Raw genomic sequence first — 22,982 nt, 5'->3', positions numbered from 1 at the left:
TGATAATAAGATGTAATTCCTGACTACCAGGTTGGACAATTAAACAGGAAAAATCCTGTGATGGAGGGGAGCTCTGGGTGCTGTGAGGGTATGTTGATGGAGTATATAACCTAGACTAGAGACTAGGAGATTTCTGGGAATGTGACAGCCTAGTTTAGAAAAGCCATCAAGAACATGGACTCTGGAGCCAGAATGATTTTGGATTTTACTTCCTTGCTTTGTGGCCATGGGCAGGTTCTAAGCTTCATTCACCTTTAAAATGGGGATAATAATGGCCCCTAACTTCATAAGATTGTTTTGAAGCTAAAATGAATTAATACAGTTATCACTCGGTATCTGCAGGGGAGTGGTTCCAGGACCCCTGTGATGCCAAAGTCCTAGATGCTTAAGTTCCTTATATAAAATAATGTAGTAAAATTGGCCCTCCGTATTTGGGGTTCCACATCTGTGGCTACAGAGAGCCAGCTGTATATGTAAAATGTTTAGAGCAATGTCTGGCATATGGTATTATATGTGTTACCTCTTCTTCTGCCCCTTCTCTTCTCATCTCGCCCCCTCACCCCCAGTGGATAATTAGTACTCAATAAACATTTGAATAAAGCCGTGGATGATAGATGAAATGATAATTACTTTTCTGTTCTCTCAGAAGTCTTTAAACATCTCTATTAAAAGCACTTACTATGTGAAATGACTATTTTATGTGTGTTTAGGTCCATATTAACCAGAAGTCATAAACTGGTAGGCCCCAGAAAGATTAAGCTCATGTAAAACTTAAAAAATACTGAGTTTGTTTGTAGATGAAGATGTGCTCTCCAGTTTGTTGTAGTTTTTACTAGTCCCTGTTATCTCATAACCAGTCCAGTTCAGGTTCATGGCCTGGTACCTATAGGCATTTGAGTTTGGGACCTCCACACTAGATTGGACACTAGCCCTTCCAGGATAGAAACTGATTGATCTCTGTTAAATCTCAAACACTTGATAGAGTGGCTGTCAGTTATTGGCACTAAACAAATGTTTGTTGAGTGAATGAATGATGCCTCAATTATGAGATTAAAAAGAAAAACTGGAAATCTGGCAAAAAGAACTTTGATTGTTCCATGAGGGTGAGTTGACTTCTACTTTCTGAAATTGTGAGGGAGTTTTGGTAGAAATAAGACTAACAACCACCAAAAAAATAAAGAAACTGTATTTCCTAGAGAAATTTTGCTTTTAGATTTTCTGATTTGTCAAGTGGGATTCACTAGAATTATTATGCTTAATTTTAATTGCAATAATATAGGTTAATGAAAGAGCCAATGATAGTGTTCCAGAAGCTATTTATATTTTGATTAGCTAACTTTAATTATATTGTCGTGTAGGCATCATTGGTAAAAAAATAGAAATCAAATCATTGTCTTTAAATGAAGAGAATGTTATCGGCTTTTTGGTGAGCAAGAAAGGTGAGTTTTATAGTGTGACTTTGTGCTGATTAGAGGAGTATTTAGGGTACAGAAGCATTGAATAATCTTTAACTAAATTAGGAGTTATACTTTGGGAATGGAAAAGAATAAATAGTAATATCCAGTTGGGCGGAAGTTTCCATTTTGGGGGGATTGGTAAAACTAAACCTTGAACTTTAGGAGAACTATGAAAACACATTTAAAAAAGTAAGCAGATAGAAGCTACTGTATTGAGTATTCTCAGGCACTCAGCTGAGGCTATGTGGGGAACATCTGCTCAGAAAATATCTGATGTGAGTAGAATAGTCCAGAACAGAAAGGTGGAGATAGTTTATTCTTTTCTTGTTTTAAAAAAGAATATTATATTTCTATACTATGATGAATTGATGTTGCCAGTTTGCATTCTCAATTATGTTGCAGATTCATTTCCTTCTTCATTGTAGTCTTAAGCTATCATTTTGCTTATTTCTAAAAGGTTCCTTTCTATGCTTTGTAACTTTACAGTTTCTCTTTTGTTTCTTATATTTCTAATTTCAAGTCCTTTTGCATTATCTTTCTCTGCTTATGCATTTGTAATGATTTGGTTTCCAATTACTTCCTGATTCATAGACATATAAAATATCAAAGTCAATCACCTGGTTATAACCTTTGTCAGTTCCTCCAGTCTTTAGTTAATGGAAAGTTACATGCCTTCTGCAGGGTATTCAGCTAATGAGATTATATTCATAGGTAAGCAAATTTAAATCTTATAAGTAAAAGTTTATGAAATACTATCATGCTTTAGTAATAACTATTTGATATATTATGTCTACTATATTACCTTTTATCTAATCATCTTATTTTATCTGGTGGAAAATAGTCAAGAAAATTGTAGTTCTGAAACAATGTACCCTAGGATCTTTACCTGAGATTGGGTACATTGAGGATGGTATGGCCATAGACATCCTAGGATCTTTAGGATAATTCACCACATACTCCACCTTAAAGCTTCTCCAAGGTTTTGTAATTAAATATTTAAAAAATAAGATATCTTTAAAGTTTTTTTTTGCTAGAAGTGTTTTAAAAACATCTTTGGTAATTTAAGTAGAACTGTGTTTCTGAAGAAAAACTGGCAGGGAGAAATGGCTAATTACATCATTACCTTTGATAGTTTTACTGTTAAATTAAAATTAAGGCATTATTTAGGCATATTGGCCTAGGTTGGATCCCCAGTATTCCTAATGCCAACTGGGTTCCTGGCATTGGTAGGCAGTCAGGAAATATCTTCCTAATGAATGCTGGGTGAAATTTTATTTTTATTGAGATGTTGTCATCCAACAAATTAAGAAAAACAGCACTTCTTATGTAAGAATACAGTGTAACTCATAAACTACTTAAAATATATTGATAGAAGAGGAAATAAACAGACTAGCTTAAGAGTATAGGACATTTTATCTTGGAATATAATATCAGAGACAAAAATGATACCAAAGTGAGTTTTAAAATCATCTGATGTTTAAGTTATTAAAATAAAACCTAACCTTTCAAGCCATGCTATTTTAACTAAGTATATTCAGCCTCCTTTTGACTTCTTGATAACTATTCCTCCTTCCCTAGAAGCTGTGCCTAACTTAAACTCTTTTCTCAAAGACTGGTCATCATCCTTGCTGAACTCAACTTTTCAGTGTTTGGTTTGCTGTACTTAAAACCCTGGCTTTTCCATTTCTTGGAAATTTTCATTCGTGACTTTCTTCTGATTTAGTCACTTTCACTTTGGCAACTTATCCTTGGCTATTACTCCTACTTTAATTTTAAAAATTCAGACATAACTGCTTTCTAACCACAGCTTACATCTTTAAAAACTGGTGAGATGCCTCATCAAGACATTTCATCAACTCCTCCACCATTTGTGAGCCATAGATGTTCCTTCTTCACCTACGTCTGGGTCTTGGTCTTAGTGGGAGTGGTCTTCTTCATTGGGTGTACAATGTCAGCCAAAGTGGCTCCTTCTAGTATCTGTGATTCCTAAATTCTCTAGGGTTGCCCATAGTTTCTTAAGGTGGAAGTTGATATCATTGATTTGTGACCTTTCTTCTTTTCTAATTAGTCATTTAGTATAACAGATTTTCCTGTGACACACTTTAGCTGCATCTGTCATATATCCATCTACTGTATTTTCATTGTATGAAATACTTTAAAAATATCCTTTTGATTTCTTTTTATTCATGGGTTATTTGGAAGTGTGTTATTAAGTTTCTAAACATTGGGGGATTTTCCAGATATCTTTCTCTTACTGATTATTAATTTAATTCATTGTGGTCAGGGAGCATACTTTGTATGACTTTGACCTATAAATGTGTTGTATGCACTTGGAAAAGGAAAATATTTTCTCCTATTGTTGGGTACAGTGTTCTATAAAATGTCAAATAGGTCACGTTGTTTCATTTTTGTTACAGTCCTCCATATTCTTTCTGATTTTCTGTCTACATGTTGTAAATATTTTTAAGACATCTTTACCGTTGCTCTTTGATTCCTCATTCTGTTCCTCCCAACCCCCGCCCCCCCAACATTTCCCCTTTTGCCTTTTTGTATTTCAGTTGGAAAAAGTGCTACACTCTTTTCTTCTTCAAGTTCAGTGATTCTTTCCTTTGTTCTATCCAGTCAGTGGATAATCCCATTGATTGTCATTCCCATTGATTAACATTCTTTTTCTTTGATGTTTTTATTTCTTGCATTTCCATTTGTCTTATTTTTTTATTATTTTCAACTCTTTGGTGAAATTCCACGTTTGCTTATGCATGTTTTCCACCTTTTCCTTTAAAATGTTAAAGTTATTTTAAAATCTTTGTTTGATATTTCCAAAATATGTGCCATCCCTATTTTTTTTTTCTATTGACTGCCTTATCTATTGAATGTAGGTCATTTATTTCTTGCTTTGTATGTGTGTGTGGTAATTTTTGATTGGATGCTGGGCATTTTTTTCTGTATGAACAATACATACTGAGGTAGATGTCTTTGTGCTTAATAATGGGCACACCTCTCCTTTAAGTTTAATAAGCTTCATTTGCTGGAGGCGGGATTAGTGGTTGAATAATCTGTATTTGACATGGGTTTGTATTGCTATATAGTTATCTATTTATTGTGCTCTGAAGACTTCAGATTCCTTAAGCAGATGACTTCTGTTACTTGAGCTTATTGAGAGAACTGGAGTATAAAATGGGTTTTCTCCAGTGTTCCTGCTTCATTTATAGCTTTCAATGGGCTCTGCTTGCCTATAACACATAGTGGTCTATTTTTGTGCTCTTGCATTCTCCCTCATATGTAATTGACTGTTTCTTGTCACTCAGTGCCTGATTTGTGCAGACTGTGGGGTTTTGTTAGTTTTCCTCCTCAAGCTTTGCTGTTAAGCAGACCCTGAGCACCTGAGTGTCAGGGATGGGTTTCCCCTCAGTGGGCTGACCTCTCCCTCTTGGCAGCTGAATTTTGCCTTGCATAGGTGGGATGTTTGGGCAGGAGCAAGTTTTTCTCCTTTTTATCAGTATAATATCCTTGGACCAAGGCTGTTTCTGGAACCATGTGTAGCTGCAGGCGACTTTATCCTCAGATGGCCTTTACTTCATATCAGGAAGGAAGGGTCTGGAAAGGATTTTATGTCTGTTTGCAACTAAGATGAGGCTTTCTCATCTTTCTTGTCCTACCCCTGGTCTTTCCTGTGAATCCTGATAGAAACCTGGGGAATAGAGCTAGTGAGTAGGTTTGGAGTCCTCTTATGTTTGGGACTTCTGGGGATTCTGTACTGTTATACTAACCCACACTTGGTGGGTTTTTTTGTGGTTGTTGTTGTTTTGTTTTGTTTTGTTTTGTTTTTTTTTGCGGTATGCGGGCCTCTCACTGTTGTGGCCTCTCCCATTGCGGAGCACAGGCTCCGGACGCGTAGGCTCAGCGGCCATGGCTCACAGGCCCAACCGCTCCGCGGCATGTGGGATCTTCCTGGACCGGGGCACGAACCCGTGTCCCCTGCATCGGCAGGCGGATTCACAACCACCGCGCCATCAGGGAAGCCCAGTGTAGTGATTTTTTAGAGGATGTGATTGTGATGAAAGATTGTGATTGAATAACACACAGCATATCCAAAATTTTGGTGGAACATATTTGAATCCCAGAACTATCCTAAATGTTTTCTTGGCAGTTGGCCAGACTCTGGGTAACATAACATTATTACCTGGCTCTGTGAAAGTATCTTCTGCTGTCTTCCCTGAGATGCAGAAAATCAGTGTGTAGGTCCTTACTCAGTGATGCATATGTTCAGTTCTTCAGAATAATATAAACATCCATGGAAGAGAAGCATTTAAAACTACTTGTTCAGAACTAATTAGAGAGTGTTGGGTCTATAACTCTGCTTTTCAGTAGATACGGCATTGAAAAAACTTTGTATTTCATGCTGTGTATTCCTTGCAATGCAATTTTTTTGCTTGAAAAAAATGTAATAAAGACAAAAAATGAGGCAAAAAGTAGGACAAAAAGAAAGGTTAAATTTTTCTGCTTGAAGGTTTGGGGAAAACACAGATAATGCATTTTGGGGCTGCGATCCCCATGTTTGGGCCAGCTTCTTTTTACAGATTCTCAGAGAATCTTATTCCGGCTCCATCTATCCCCAAGCAAGATTCTCTGCTCTCTCCTTTTTTGTGTATGTTTATTTTTATTCTCTTTATTTATTACTTCCCAGAGTTTCTACTTTTGTTTTGGTTTTGGCCTATGCCTTCCTTCCTTTTATGCTGGCTCAGCATAGTGCATATAAAAATATAACTGGAAGTTATATTTTTTTTATAACTGGAAGTTTGTACCTTTTGACCACTGTCGTAAGATAAATAAGTCCTAGGGATGTAATATACAACATGACTAATATAATTAACACTGCTCTATGTTATATATGAAGTTGTTAAGAGCATAAATCTTGAGTTCTCATCACAAGGAAAAAAAATATTTATTTATTTTTGTATCTGTATGAGATGATGGATGTTCACTAAGCTTATATTGTGGTCATCATTTCATGATGTAGGTAAGTCACATCATTATGCTGTATATCTTAAACTTATACAATGCTATATGTCAATTGTATCTTAAAAAAACTAGAAGAAGAAAAAAATTGTTTTCATATTTTATCCATCATTTTGGTTATTGTAGTTAGAACTGTTGTTCGAGATATCTAGCCTGCCATGGAATGGAAACCTTCATATATTAAAAAATAATCTTACAATATATTAACCTAGATCCCTCTGGATCACCCCCCTCCCCCATTTTGTATTTCCATTTTTAAACCTTATGTATTAAGTTCTTATAAAGCTTACAAAAAATTAAAAAACTTTTAAAGTGATTATTGTGTTTCTAAAAATATGTGTGTTTATTTTATAGCTACTTGAAGGAAATTTTGCCAAAGAAGTCAGCCATGAAATGGATGGTCTCATTTTCCAGCCCACTGGAGTAAGTACAGTTGTCTCTGTGTGCATGTGTGTGTGAAGTGTGTATGTATATCCGTGTACGCCCATGCATGTATATATAAAGTACATTTTCCTTAGATATATTTACTTAGGATTGATTACTGCTATAATCACTGCTTTTCCTTAAAACAAATTTTCATTATAAAATAAAATATTTCGTTTATACTAAATACATATAATAGTACAATGAACAGTTTTTTGCTTTTCACTTAGCTTAGGAAATAAATATGGCTGATCGTTATTTTTCAAGGAAGTTATTAGTCTTTTAATATAATTAGTTTTCTTACTACTCTTGCACAATGAATGTTATGTTTCTTTACTAGAAATCTACCAATAACCTTATATAAATAAATGCTTATTTCTTTCTGTAGCCCAGTATGTCTTTAAGTATTAATATTTTTGAAACTTCATTTTGCCATGAATGAGTAAAATTCAGAGTTATCAATATTTGAAGAAAAACACAATTCTTTGCATATTTATTCCATGTCAGATTTCTGAAACTCACTGAAGAACTTTTCACCAACTTAATGGTCAAATCATATATTTGGAGTAATTATGTTTTACTGATGGTAAGGTTTCTCTCCCTCCACATCATTGACGTTTTTGGCCACATAATCCTTTGCTGTGGGGAGCTGTCCTGTGCGTGGTAGGATGTTTCACAGCATCTTTGGTCTGTACTTACCAGGTGCCAGTATTACTTCTCCCTCCCACCCCTCCAGCTTATGACACCCAAAAATATACACATTCACTGCCTCATTTCCCCTGAAGGGCAAATTTGCCTTCACTTGAGAACCTGTGCTCTGTGGGGCAGTGCTTTTCAAAAATGTGGCCTGTGGACAAGGTAGCATTAGCACCACCCGGAAAGCTGTTATAAATGTCACTCACCAAAGACCTACTGATGAGAAACTGCTGGTAATGGAGTCCAGCAATTTGTGCTTTCACAGGCTTTCCCAGTGATTGATACATTTTCAAGTAGGAGAACCACTGCTCTTATAGGAAAGAGTTGTATTTCATGTGCCACACCTTGTCATAAGCTTCATTTTGCCTTCACTAACTCTATCCTTAGAAATTAGGGTGCAAGCTAGTTGTGAAGTTATGTAGAGACACATCAAACTGGGTACCTGGAGAAAAGGGAAGGAGGCTGTAATATTTTTGAACATTATGTATTAAACACTATATTATATGTGCTTTACGTATATAGTAAAACTCTGCTATTATGCAAATTTAGGTATAACGTGGTATGTGATTGGCTTCTGTCTTCCTCCCAGCCCCCCTTGCCAAACAGACGGAGGGAAAAATCTTTTGTGGTCGAAGAGGGAGGAGATGGAGGAGAGTTAGAGGCTGGCGACAGAAATAGTAGAAAATACTATTTTAGGAAGATAGACATTAGATCTTTGAGTTCCAGTATTTTCTAAACCTAATCTCCCTGGATTGAAAGAAATAAAATCTAACTATAACAGGAATTACAGTGTTTCATTCTGTTAAACTCATGGTGGTTCAGACCCATGCGTGTATGAGATTTTGGTACATGTAAGAGAAATGGCCTGACAGGTGAGTCTTGTGATGTCTAGTGTAGTAAGTTGGTTTATCAGTCTGTCCCTCTTCTAGTAACCACTTGTTATTACGATGACTTCATAATTGATTTTCTTAAGTATTTGTGGACATTTATTTGGTTTAACATAAAAGTTTCAATCAGTTTTTCAGGTTACCCACAAATTCTTGTTGGGAGTTTAATTGGAAACGCTTTGAAGTTAGATTAATTTGGAGAAAGTCAGTTTTTTACACTGTTAAATTGCCTTCTTAATGAATAAGGTAGAGCTCTTTTCAAGTCTTTTACTGTTCTTCAATCCAGTTTAAGTTTTTAATTGTTGTTGTCAGTCTAATTTTAGATATATTATTTTCTATTCTTATAGTAAATGCTATCTTTTAAAATTTGGTACTTCTAGTATATTGTCACATTATTGGCTGACTTATTTTGTTGGTTCAACAATCTTGCTGAACACTCTTAGTTCTAACAGTTGTCTAATTTTATATATTGGCCAGGACCTCAAGTACTGGCTTAGATATTACTCTCACTGGATGGAGGAGAGGGAGACATTTATACCTTATCCTCAACCTCAAAGGCACTGTGGCTAAATTTTCTCTATTAAGTATGTTTTTGTAGATTTCTTTTAGATACCTTTTATCATGTTAAGAAATTTTTGTTTTTACAGAGGTTTTACAAGGTTTTTTTTTTTTTCTTCGATCAGAAATACCAGGTTTTTGGAGTTAACAAATATCTTTTCTGTATCCATTGAAGTTATCATGTCATTTTCCTTTTAATGACTTTCATGTAGTAAATGACAGTGACTTTCTCATGTTGACCCATCCTTACATTCTGGGATATGCTACTCGATCACGATATATATATAATTTTTAATATGCCTTTGGATCTGGGTATACTAGTTTCGTGAGGATTTCTGCCACCTTATTTCTTACAGTTTTTTTCTCTTTTTTGTGTATTCAAAATACAGAAGGTAATACTATTATGGACAGATTATCTAAGTTCCAAGTAATATGTAATAATACACACCCATGATTTTAAAAGTCAATTAAAATATCATGGTTTACACTGAAAAGTAGATTAGTCCGCTCCTACCCTTCCCTACACCCAGAGTGCCTCGTAGGAGGCAGTCATTTTTTGCTTTAGGCCGGCCCCCGCCCCCATTTCTACAAAATGTATTATGTTGCTCACTCTTAGTCTTCTGTTTCTTGGTGATCTGCTTACTTTCTGTTATTGAAGAACAGGATTGTGCTCTCTAACCCCACCAACGCTCCCTCACCCTCCTCCTCTGTCATCCCCTTATAATTATATCACATACCTGGTCAAATGAATGTTCAGTATTTGTATTTCTGTGGTGACATAAATATTGTTCACATCTGAGTCATTAAGTAGTATAGTATATTTTCTTTCTTAGAAGACTTTTTTCACCTAGAGTTAGGAATTGCCTTATATTTTCAATCGTTATGATTATCATTACTTCTTTCCTTAAACTCACTAAAAGAACTGTTAATTTTTTTTCTAATACAGTCAGATTTATCAGGTAATATCTAGTCCAGTATTTACATGAAGGCAATCCTTCTGAAGCCCTCCATTCTGTAGTCCGGCTGCATAGCTTTTTCTCTGTCTTATCTTGGGATTTCCCACCTTGCAGAAGAAAAGAAGTTACATTTCTTTATTATTAAAATGAAATCTCTCTGCCCCTTCTTTCCTCCCCCTTCTGAATCACAGTGCATTGCAAAATTGCAAAGATCCCTTTTTACTTCCTAGATTCCTCCCTTTTATAATTGTGCCCTGAGATTTTAAACTTAATCTATTCAAGGCATCCTGATTCTAATCACCAGATTCTAGAAAGGTGAAATTCTGCTGAATTCATAGATTGACCCTATGTTTTGTGAATTTGCTGCTTTCATGACTACATGTTGATGTTGGTGAAGATAAGTATTGCTCAGTCAGTTACCCCTGTTAGTCTGATGGTGGTATTATAGGGAAAGGTAGTTGCTAGGTTTCTTCCATGTCATCTTAGACATGAACACTTAATCTTATAGCTCTTGAGGCAATACCCACACATAACATACACATCACAGAGCCACTCTTCTATCATTACTTTTAGACTGGCTTGGTCAGAGTGATTTCTAGCACCATACACACCTTTATCTAGGATGAAATCTTTCCCACATCAGTCTAGGTCCTGGTCACTAACGCATTCCCCTTCCTGATAAGGGGTTTCTCAGGGTCTCTGATGCCAGCTGATCTCATTCTGAGGCCACCTACCCAAGAGAGATGTAGTATTGTGACTGAAAAGAGAAGCTTTGGGGCCTTAATGAGATCTTGGATTCCTGTGCATACTCAAGTCTCTCCCTACTCTCTGTTCCATAGAACCTAGAGGGGAGGGGTTTGCTTTTGTGAAGCCAAAAGTAATGCTCTTTTCTCTCTTTCCTCTGGAACACTTGCTACTTAATTGCCAAATACCTTTAGAACTAACAGGATCGCTTAAATGATTATTCTCAAAGCAGAAAAGATCTCCTTCAAGATGCCTTGCTGTTTCTTACCCTAGGTAGAGAAGTAACTACCACCTCATAAGGGACCTGTTAGTGATGTTTTCATCTCACAAAAACTCTGGGCTTCTCTAAGGTGATTAATCCTTCCCTTTCTTACTTATCTGTAAATGTCCAGTGTCTAGGATAGTGCTTGGCACAATAGGTCTTAGAAAATGTTTGTTAAAGAAATGAATGCATTCTCATGTTTTTCCTTAGCCTTTCAGATTTGAGTGGTTCTGTATTTTACTAATGAAGGCAACATCTTTTACATTGATAACTATTTTATCTTCCTTTTTGCATATATATATATATATAAAATCTAATTTATGCTGTATCTCTTTTTCATTTAAGAAACTTTTCATTGACCTTGTTTAAATTCCCACTGTTTCCTTACAAAGAGTCCAGAATGCAAACATCTATTCTTCATGGAACAGTAACACGAGCTTTGATGCTTTCATATTCTCCTCGGAGACTTCCCAGTGGGTTAGAGTGGTCTCTGGGTAAGATAGGCCACCGAATTTCACATTAGTTCTTCGTCTGTAAAATGTACAGGCCAAAACATTCTAGCTCTGAATTCTGTGATGATCATGTATTGATCAATGTATGTGAATATAAAGTACACTTAAGAATTCCTTCTTCCTTCCAGTGTCTATGAAAATATATTAGGTAAAGAATTTTTAATAAGAGAGAGAATAAACCCTTATTCTTATTTTACTTTCCTAAAGCCAATATATCTCTTAAATGGCAATTTAGACAGTTACAATAGTTTAAATAGACTTATAAAGTTTATTACTATCACTATTACATGGCTGTATTCCTTTTTTCTCTCCTGCCATCATTTCAATAGAATTTTCACTTCTACACACTTTACCTCCTAGATTATTAAGATTATACAGTATGTGGAATGGCTCTGAAAGGGTCACATTTTGTTCATCAGGGGATATTGTCAGTTTCTTTTTAATTTAACATAGCAGGTACTTAGATTAGTGTATAACTACCAAGGACTCACTTCATTAGAAAAAAGTGTTTCACACCTGCACATTTTGGTAAAAGTTTAATTGATGGTATAGCACTATACTTTACTAGTTATTAGCGTTTGGTTAATCCTTTTCATTTTCCATGAGGTTTTAATGATTTCAGTCTTTATTTCTTGATATGTTTCATTTGTAATTGTAATTTCTCATGATCATATTCTGTCTAGTTTCTTATTTCTTAAAAGTACATTTTACTCACTCTAACTCTCTTAGTTTTTATCACCAATATTATGATATCACCAATATTATACCTTTCATAGTGTTTGCAGTGTGCCCTTTGGTGGAAGGGACTTCACTGTTACTGGATAGAATGGCATCTGTCTGTAAGAAGGATGTGGAACTTAGTCACGTGTCTTTCCATTCTATTTAATTCAGTGGTTCTTTTGCATTCCTACTGTATTTGTGTTAAATCTTCTAACGGGTATTCTTTTTTTTTTTTAATGGAACCTTCTTTCTTTCTTTCTTTCTTTCTTTCTTTCTTTCTTTCTTTCTTTCTTTCTTTCTTTCTTTCTTTCTTTATTTATGGCTGTTGGGTCTTCGTTTTGGTGCGAGGGCTTTCTCTAGTTGTGGCAAGCAGGGGCCACTCTTCATCGTGTTGTGCGGGCCTCTCACTGTCACGGCCTCTCTTGTTGCGGAGCACAAGCTCCAGACACGCAGGCTCAGTAGTTGTGGCTCATGGGCCTAGTTGCTCTGCGGCATGTGGGATCCTCCCAGACCAGGGCTCGAACCTGTGTCTCCTGCATTAGCAGGTAGACTCTCAACCACTGTGCCACCAGAGAAGCCCTTCTAAAGGGTATTCTGAGTATAAAATATATTAGTGCTGCCATCCAGAATAGGCTCCAATTTAGCATGAATTTATTCAGGGTAAGCAGGAGGCAATTTTCTCACTCTTATGCAAAGTTTCATTATATTTAACTTGGTAGCCTTTGTTATTTTTTCATTATTTCACCTTTGTAATTTCAATCTCATTTTTCTATTCTTACTTAATTACTGTGTCCTCAGTTTAGACCACCATCACAGGAGTGGTCCTGTGTACACCATTTTCTTTTCTTTTTTTTAACATCTTTATTGGAGTATAATTGCTTTACAATGGTATGTTAGTTTTTGCTGTATAACAAAGTGAATCAGCCATACATATACATATATCCCCATATCTCCTTCCTCCTGTGTCTTCCACCCTCCCTATCCCACCCCTCTAGGTGGTCACAAAGCACCGAGCTGATCTCCCTGTGCTATGCGGCTGCTTCCCACTAGCTATCTGTTTTACATTTGGTAGTGTATATAAGTCCATTCCACTTTCTCACTTCGTCCCAGCTTACCCTACCCACACCCCGTGTCCTCAAGTCCATTCTCTACGACTGTGTCTTTATTCCTGTCCTTGTACTCCATTTTCAAAATTTTTTTTTTTTTTTTTTTGCGGTACACGGGCCTCTCACTGCTGTGGCCTCTCCCGTTGCGGAGCACAGGCTCCTGATGCACAGGCCCAGCGGCCACGGCCCATGGGCCTAGCCGCTCCACGGCATGTGGGATCTTCCCGGACCGGGGCACGAACTTGTGTCCCCTGCCTCAGCAGGTGGACTGTCAACCACTGTGCTACCAGGGAAGCCCAGTAGGTAAACTTTTCACTTCACTCTCCAAGGTTCACTTTTCCTCTTCTGTGGTTCTTGAATCTTCTGGACTGGAGCTTCTGTCCTTCAGTTTTTCCACAGAATAAACATCTCCTGCCTCTTGCCAGGGTGGAGGAGGGAAGCTGGAGGTGTAAATGCTCCTTGTGAAGACTTTTACCCAGTCTGTTTCCAGTACCAGGTCTCCCTTTCACCTCCTCACAACCTTCCCAGTATCTATTTTCATATGTTACGTAGCCTGTTCTGGGGAACTCAGCAGGAATTCCTCTGCCTTCGTATTGGTTGCTGCAAGCACTTAGTATTCAGTGTTATTTGCTCTCTGCTCTGTTAACTTCTCCATCTACTTTCTGTCTTTCCAGAATTCGATGTGTTGTTTTCTGCTGTTGTCTTCTCTCCCGGTTTTCCTTTTCTATTGATATCTCTTTTCTGTAACTCCCATTTTAGTGAGGTTTCAAATCAAAGTGGATATAAATGCACATGTTTAGTCGACAACATTTATCAGAAAATCCTCCAAACTTCTCACTATGTGGTTTTGCATCTGTTGGCTTCTTTGAGCCAACAGTTCAAATAAATGAAGAAAGGGACTATTTTGAGTGACCAACTTAGTGATCTGAGTGAGGCTGCATAAAGTGGAGAGAAGATCCTGGTCAGGGGTGGGCAAAGCTTGACTTTTAATCTGCAGCCCACTCTCTAGTACCACAGAAATATTCCAAAGGCAAATGAAGGACGAAAAACGAAGAGGATTCTTGGTGCATCTACTTCTGTAAAAACTTCTGGGCCTACGTTTGTTTGGTGCTAGTTTCTTAAAACTTAGCAAGAAGTTAATTCTGCTTCACTATAGTAATTATAGTGAGGGAACTGAAGTTGAATAGAAGGTAGAAGATATTACTACTGCTAAAAAAAAAAAAAGAAGAAGAAAGTATTTTGAATCCTGGCAAAATACTGAAAAACAGTGATAAAGATACTATATTAACGTGATGATTCTATTGAGGGCAAAACCCCAAACACCAGCTTAGAAGAAAGTTCATTTACCTTTTGATTTAATGTTCTATTTTTCAGAGACATAACCGTGTAACACATCCAGAATTGCATTTAGTGTATTACTTTTATAAGAAAAAGGACAAGTAAAGCTAATGGATGGTATATTCAGGAAAATAAAGCTTAGGATATTTCTTTGTGTTTATAAAGAAATGTACTTAGTATCTGATATTTACTAAAACACAACAGTCATTAATTACCATGAAAGCCTCAATTTTTAAAAAAAGTAGATTAAATTGCATTTATAGCATTATAGTAAATCGAAGCAGAAAAGATACTTCTAAGATTATCTAGCCCAGTGGTTTCAAAACATGAATTTCCAAAGTTCTGGGTTTCTGTGAACTGCCTCAGGGGACCATGTGCAGGAATAGGTTACTAGGTAAGCATTCTGTTTATCTCACAGCAGCCCTGATTTATTTCTTTTATATATTATACTTCTAGATAAGATTGTGTTTTAAAAAGGGCTTCATCTAAGTAAATACCATTTGTATCAACTGCTTTTTTGAAGGTTGCCAGTGATCTTTTTCCTTGCAAAATCAAGTTCATTTTTCAGCCCTTTTCTTACTGGATTATCTAGTGGTAGTCTATACCGCTGTCCACACTTCCTTAAAAATACTCTCTTATGTGGCTTCATGCCATTTCTTCTCCATATCACTCAAGCTTTTCGTCTTCTACTAGCCATTGAAGTTCAGAGTTTCTAAAGGCTCAGTATGCTGGACTTTCATTTTTTACCATGCTCTGCTCTCTCCCTTGAAATCTCTTCCACACTTGAGTTATCTCCCATAAGCCTGACTCAGACTTTGGATTTCTATTTAAGCTCCAGATTTGTTTATCTAATTGCCTACCCCGATATCACCTTTTCAATTTCTCAGAAACACCAGAAACTCAGTGTACTTTGAAGATGAACTCCATCCCTATTCCCCAAACAAACAAGCCAACATACAAACTGTACAAAATGATCCTTTCCCAATATTTCATCCCTCAGTTGCTTATATGCAGTTACTTGAGTGAGAAATCTAGGTGTCATCTTTGACACCTTTCCTTCTTTTATCCCTCTAATCCATCTCCAAGTCTTGCTTTATCTCCTAAATCTCTCTTAAATTATTCCCTGTTCTCTCCATTACCACTGCCACACTCCAGTGTGATTTGTCATTCACTGCCTCTTGCATGGACCACTGCAGCGGTGTCCTAACTGGTCCTACAGCCTCCACTTTATCCCCCTCCAGTCTTTTCTTCATACTGTATCCAGAGTGGTCTTCCTCTTTAATCTCTAGTGATTTTCCCTTGTTTTCAGGTTAAAGACCAAACCTAGATTTGAAGCCAGCTTACTCTCTTCTTTATCCCATGCTGCCTTTTTGTTTCCCCTTGTGTTTTGCTGTTGATGTGAAAGTAACTGATATTTTTATTTAAAGGTGACTTAATTATATTACTTTATTCATAAACAGTGTTTTAAAAAAATTGAAGTATAAGTTATACGTGCCAAAACATTTAAATGTTTTGAGAAAAATGGGTATTTTCTTTGAAGAAGAAATTGGCTGTTTAATATGAACCTCTAGTCTTTCTAAGGCTTAAAACTCAAACTTTGAACAAACTGAGGTGATCACTTTTAAAAAGAAGTATCTTCAGATTGAATTTTCCATCTGGTTATTAGTCTATACTATAAACCAGATAGGTTTTATTAGACTCTTATATATAAGGTTTTCAGTCTTACGATTTCATTGACATTTTAAATTGCTAATCTTTTGTGGTTTGTTACCTAAAAATGAATATTTTAAGTTGGCCATTTGGCATTTTAATATGCTATAGGTAGTAGATCTTTTACTTGACAGCTATTAGATCTTTCAGTTTAATTTATAAAGTTGATAATCCTTGTTTGTTTACTAGCTTTTGCAAGCAGTTTTAATGATTTATGTAGCATAGTAAATTTTTATTTGTAGTAATAACTGATTGATTTCTAACCTTTTAAAAATCATATTTGATTTTACTTTTGTAATCTGGAGACACGTTTCTAGATAAGAATTTTTGTGCCATTAATAATCCCTCACTATGAAATAAAGACAGAATTATATGTAATGAATTGGAAAATAGAGGTGGTAATAAAAACTTGAAATATTTTCTTTGATTTGTTAAAATAAGACTTTTTCTTGTTTTATCTGCCAGCTATATTGTGATTAGTAAAACATAGAATTGTTTGTATTGAGTTTAGAGTATTTACTCTCAAGCAATAGTGATATAATTGTTTTTTTATGTTTTCATCACTACCTTGATTTTCTGTAAGGTGGGTCAGCTTGGTTTTATGTCTCACCCATTAATCAATTTGCATGTAAATTGAGTCAGCTTTGATTTTAATATTGCTTTCTTGTGAAATATTAATGTTTTTATTAAGTCTTTACTACTGCCAGATATATTGAATGTTATGGATAGATTGTAAACTGAAAATTGGAATTAGTCTAATGTCTTGTCTTGAAGTACATGACGAATTAGAGTGGTTTTCCTCTGTAGCAGAGATGATGTTACCATGGTGAGAGCTTCTGTTGCCATGACATTTGCTTGCATATTTTGATAGGTCTTCAGTTGAAGAAGGGCTGTTTCCTGGCAGACTGGAAAAGTGTCATTCTATCTTTCCCCCCAAATATGTTATTTTTTATTGAAAAATATGTAATAATTTCCAAAGAATTGTAATAGTGAACTGCCAAGGAGGAAAGTACACCTTGTTTTTTTAAAATTTTTTTCCCTTAATCAACTTTTGGAACATAGCAAAATATTCTTAGCTTGCTTTTGTGTAAGGAAGAAGAAAAGAGAAGAATATTATTGTTCTGGCTTTCTTAATAAATAAAACATTTGCTTTTCCATTGAATTTTGTTGACAAAGTAAACAGCTGAAGAGGAATAATTTGTAATCAGCCTCAGCTGGATATAGATATATACTGTTACTGTACAACAAAAAGACACTGCTAATGATGATATATTGGTAGCAGAGAAAAGGAGAAATAAATGTTAATAGGACTTCACAAAATGAAGGAATCAGTGAATTCCAAGAAGGTAAATATATAAAGTGCAAAATCAGTTTTCATATAAATGATACATGTTAAACACAGTGAATTAGGGATAGTTCTTTTTTATTGATAAAAATTAATGGTGGATTTTTTAAAAATTGTGTTTTACAGTGGTATATTTTTAATCTGAATTTTAACTAGATAATACAGACATTTAACATGTAGTAAGAAAACTACAGAGAAGAAAGTCTCCCTCTCCTTCGTCTTGCCTCCCTCAATTATCTACTGTTGTTTGTTTTTAACTTATCTTCTTCTCATAGTTTCTTTATGCATTTATAAGTAAATACAAATTTGTTAATACATTTTTATTCCCACTCCACTTTTCAAGGAAGGTAGCACATTATTTGCGCTTTGCTTTTCAGGATTTGTCCGGCCATATATTTTAATGTATATTTTGTTAGTGCTCTCATTTGAGCATCTCCGGGCATATTGAAATCAGCAGAAGGATAGGGCGTATTATTGCTAGCTCCCATCCCTTATGCTTATGGGAGTTCAGACTTCTAGGAGGAAATATTTAAAATATACATTTTGTCAATTTAGAATATATGTTCCTTTTGTTGTCAAAGTTCATTGATAACTTCAGTGGGGCTTTTTACTGGTAGACCAATTCATTTTGTAAAAGCTGCAAACTGAAGTATTCTGTAATGAGTACATCTTTACACCAGCTGTTTCTTCTGCAACAAACTGTTTTCCTCCTTTCTGTATTACTCCCATTCAGCCTTTGAATATCAAATTAGGTGTGGCTTCCTTGGGGAAGCCCGGCTGATTCAGTGAGTGTGACTCTCCTCTGTGTTCTTACAATGCTCTTCTTCTTCATACCGGTACTAGGAGCAGAGAAAATTATTTTAGTGATACTGTGCAGCACAAATTAGCCATAAAGGTGGGTAACGTACTTGATGTATAAAGTAACTAGGCTGCAGATGTTACTTGTATCTAGAGTTTGATTCCCCTATCAGTAGACCACTTTTATTTAGACTTGTGTCCACCAGAGAAGAGGAGAAACTCTGTGAGAATCTACTAGCTGTCAGAGTTAGTGGAATTTTATACCAAATGGCAGTAGTCTTGGATATTAAGGGAGAGTTAATCCTGAGCTTTGGAATATATTAGCTCATGCCTTCATCTAATAAATTGGGTGTCTACAGTATATTATACACATTGCTGAGTAAGAAATAATAAAACTGGATAAAGGCAGCGTTTCTGCCCTCCAAGGGCTATGAAGAAACTCGACCCTGCAGCAGGGTGAGAAGAGTGCAGACGGACGGGGTGGCAGGGGCATCTCGGTGGGCCCGGGGAGCAGGGCCAGGTCACCTTGGGAGATGGGGCCTGTGCCGGAGACAAGACCGGCCGGACGGTTCAGTGGGGCCTGAGTGGGGAAGAGGTTAGTGGTCCAGGTGCTGAGGTTTATTCGGTTGCCTGAGCGCCCTCTTTCCACTTAGACGCGGCATTGCCCATTGCTTGTCCCTCCTACTCACCGCTCCACACAAAACTAGGCTACAAGTAATTAGAAAACAACAGACTTAAAATTGGTTCCTTTTGGAGCAGTTTTATAATATGAGATCATCCAACCCAACCTTTCATCATTTGCTTTCGGACAAATGATATAAATATGTATTTTTTGTTAATAGTGGAAAGATTTCTGCATTACTGTGATTTGGGAATTTTGGGGACAAGTCTAACGATTTGGGTTCTCAGTTAATCTATAAAAAGAGGGAGTTTACTGCATGCTTTCAGTACCCCTCATTTTTCTAGTATTCTTACCCAGGTCTGTTAAACTGGTCTTGATACTAACTGGGTATTTTCATTTAACTTGTCTTTACCCCCATTTCCTTACTGGTTAAAGTTTAATTTCATGTGTAGTTATATGGAACTGCCCAGACATGGAAAGTAAAGCTGAAGTTACAGAAGTCTTTGTGTAACTGTATTTTTTTCAGAAATTATTTCATTAGAAATGTTAAGTTACAGGTTATTTTATATTACAACAACAGCAAGAAGAAATTAGACTTGTGAATCAGATAATAGAAATAGTAATACGAATGTATTTTTGAGTAAGTTTTCCAACCTAAATAAGCCAAGAAATTGTATTAATTCTCTAATATTAAATTTTACTCTTAAATCACAACTTCACTTTCCATAAGTAGTAGTAAAACTTTCATAAGCACATGAGAAATGTCAGCAAGCTTTTGAAAATGGAATTCTCCGTTTTCTTCCCCTGCTTCTTTCTATGATACCTCTCCCTACTATCTTTACCAAGTTTGTGACTTCTTAGAAATGAAATACCAAGGGGTTGCCTTGAGCTATTTTTATAGGAGATCGACTCTTCACCTCCTCTACATCAACAAGAACAGCATAGAGCACTGGGCCAATTTAGTCTCAGAAAACTTGAGCAAACTTCCGCTCAACTCAGGTATGTTTGTGTTCTCATTGCATAGAACTTTCTTGTAGCCTAATTATTCTTCAAAATTCAATTCATGAATTTTTCTTATACAAGAAAACTTCCTTTACCCCTGCCCCCTGATTTTCATGTTTCTCTGTTGTTCTTCCTCAGCAACTTTGTGTTCATTTGAGTACTTCTCTAATCTCTCTTGGAGGTTATATTAAAAGCCTCACTGTGGCTGAGCTCACTGTCTTGGGAGAATTTGTATCTTCCCCAACTAGTATGGTACTAGGCACATAGTAGGTAATTAGTGTTGATTAGGGACTTTTCCTCCATACAGGATATTTATGTGTCTTATTTTGCAAAATAGGTGTTTGTTATTTGCTTCTCAGTGAAACATGGGCAAAAGGATATAATCAAGGCAATAAATCCAGAGTTGTTTTACTTTTCTGTCCAGTAGAATTACCAAAAAGGATTTTTTCTGCTTTCTTTAAAACTAAACTCTAGAAAAACAACAAAAATAAAACTAATATATGGTAAGGCCAGAGATCTTTCCTAGCTTCCAGATGTGATCCTTCTGAAGAGGACAGTATGTCTCAGCTTTCAGTGCAGGGCCTGGAATATATATTACGATAACATAACTTCACATTTTACTAGTGGAAATCATAGAGTAGCATGGGCTACAAAGCATTTTAGGTATCTCTGGTTTAGATATCCTGTTTTTAGGCGAGCAAAATGCTATTGTTGCATTTTTGCAAGTGAAATAGATGAAGCCCACACTTTGAATTTGCTTTGAATCATGAAGTTAGGAGTTAGTTGAGGCAAAGAAGAACCAGATATCTTGTCCTCTTTGTTGTTATTACTACTAGCTTCCTTTAGATCAGTTTCTCAACTTTGGTACCATTGACATTTTGGGTTGGATAATTCTTTGCTGTGTACAGCTGTCCTGTGCGTTGTAGGATGTTTAGAAACATCCCTGGCTTGTACCCACTAGATGGCAGTAGCTCACCCTTCCCTCCCCAGTGTGACAACCAAAAATGTAGGCATTGCCACATATCCCCTGGGGGGTAAAATCTCTAATTGAGAACCACTGTTTTGTATAGCAGGTATATCACTTCTGCCTCTGTTTCATTTTCTTTTAGTTTTAGAGGACTTCTTTGGCACATGGCCATCCTGTACCTCTAAGCCAGGTTCTGCTCTCATTTGGTAAACACTTTCTTAAGCATCTTACTTGGTTGCCTGACATTTGTATTCATTACATTTTTTTCTTTTTAAAGATAATAATGGACATCTCAGGTAATATTGGTAATTGCTTTCAGACATAATCTATTTCTAATTTTTTATTGGACAACTCACCTGGTAAAATTAGATTTGCTTCTATAGAACTAAGTATTATATGTATCAATTAAATATAGCTTTGATAATTATTTTACTCTAGATACGTGCTGGTGAATTTAATGAAATTAAAATGCATTACTCCCTAATTATACATTGGAAAATGTAGCTTGAAAGGATGTTTTTGTACCCTTGTTTATATTCAGCAAGATTCTGTATTTCAAGTTTGAGGACTCACAAATATTTATATTTAAAATGCTTAATTCCCTGTATTATATAATATCTTTGACCTTATTATTTTGGGGAACTTGAAAAATGGATTTTAAAATAGTTATTGATATACATAGTCTTTTTTGAACTGTGCTAATTTAAGTCATTTCATAATCTAAAATATTCTATTTAAACATATAAATTTTAAAATACCTGAGACTAATATTTTATAAGTTTAAAAATTTTTCACTTTATTTTTAAATTTTTTTATCAAGTATTTATTGAGTATTTTACTAATTGTTTTGTAGGCACATGATTAGACATGATTTTACTGAGGTAGAATTTACATTTGAACAGGTATTTAAATACATTTTACTCATGGGATCTATGTCGTTGCATTTATATTTGGTAATTCAGAACTACAGTATTTTTAAAATATAACTTCCTAAAAATTTTTGTCAGACATTTCATTGATTTTCATAAAGGTGCTTTGAAATTCTCAGTCATGTCAAGTCTAGGTTTTCAGATTAATATAAAAGGTTTGATGTACAGTCAGATGAGGAATGACTTATGTACTTATGTGTAAAAACAGAAGTCAGTATATGCTATTCTCCATTAGATGATTTCCAGAGAGAAGAATGTGAAGGATAGTTAGTAGCTATTTTACAAATATTATATTAAAATTACGTTTAGAATTTGTTATTAGGTACCCATTATGAAATACTTTAAAGCTGTACAATCATTAACATTTCCTAGATTTAATAACTTAGATTGGTATTGGTTTTCTAAGTGGTCTCATACTCATAGTCATATATAAATGAATAGGGAACAGAAGTAAATGATGGTTTGTTTGTACATGTGACATTCCCTTGGCAGCCGTTGTGAGTGGGGTTGGTGTGGGATGCTGACACTCCTTTCTCCCCTCACTCCTTTTTACCCTTCACTACCATAGGGAACCACTCTTACTAAAAGGTCTGTGATGTTTCTGTCAGATAGACTTTATTAGAAAAAAGACTAAATTTTATTATTATTTTTATTAATGGGGTCATGACTGGAAAATTTAGCAGTTTTAACATTCATAAAAACATTTATATTCAGCAAATCTAAAGAGGTTTATTTGTGGTCATCCTGAAGGACATGTGTTACCTAAATGAATCTCTCAGGGCAAATAAATGGATGAAAACTTCCACTGAAATATTATACATTTGATTTTATATTCATTCATGTTTAAGCACAAACCTTGGGGGAAAATAGTGTGCATTATGTTCTTAAATTTGCTACAGATAAAATGTCTCCTATCAACTCCAATGGTTTG

At 35.6% G+C, this 22,982-nt stretch overlaps 1 protein-coding gene across 1 annotated transcript in view; it reads left to right on the top strand.

Moving 5' to 3' along the window:
* Positions 1-22,982, top strand: part of RNGTT (RNA guanylyltransferase and 5'-phosphatase) — a 243,626-nt gene that overhangs the window by 121,999 nt on the left and 98,645 nt on the right. Inside the window, exon 12 of the mRNA XM_059083231.2 lies at positions 6,831-6,899. Coding sequence (XP_058939214.1) covers positions 6,831-6,899 — 69 coding nt within the window. The remainder of the gene's footprint in view (positions 1-6,830; positions 6,900-22,982) is intronic.

The sequence above is a fragment of the Kogia breviceps genome, chromosome 13 (genome assembly GCF_026419965.1).
Source record: "Kogia breviceps isolate mKogBre1 chromosome 13, mKogBre1 haplotype 1, whole genome shotgun sequence".
NCBI classification, from domain to species: Eukaryota; Metazoa; Chordata; class Mammalia; order Artiodactyla; family Physeteridae; genus Kogia; species Kogia breviceps.
This window is presented reverse-complemented; position numbering and strand designations above follow the sequence as displayed.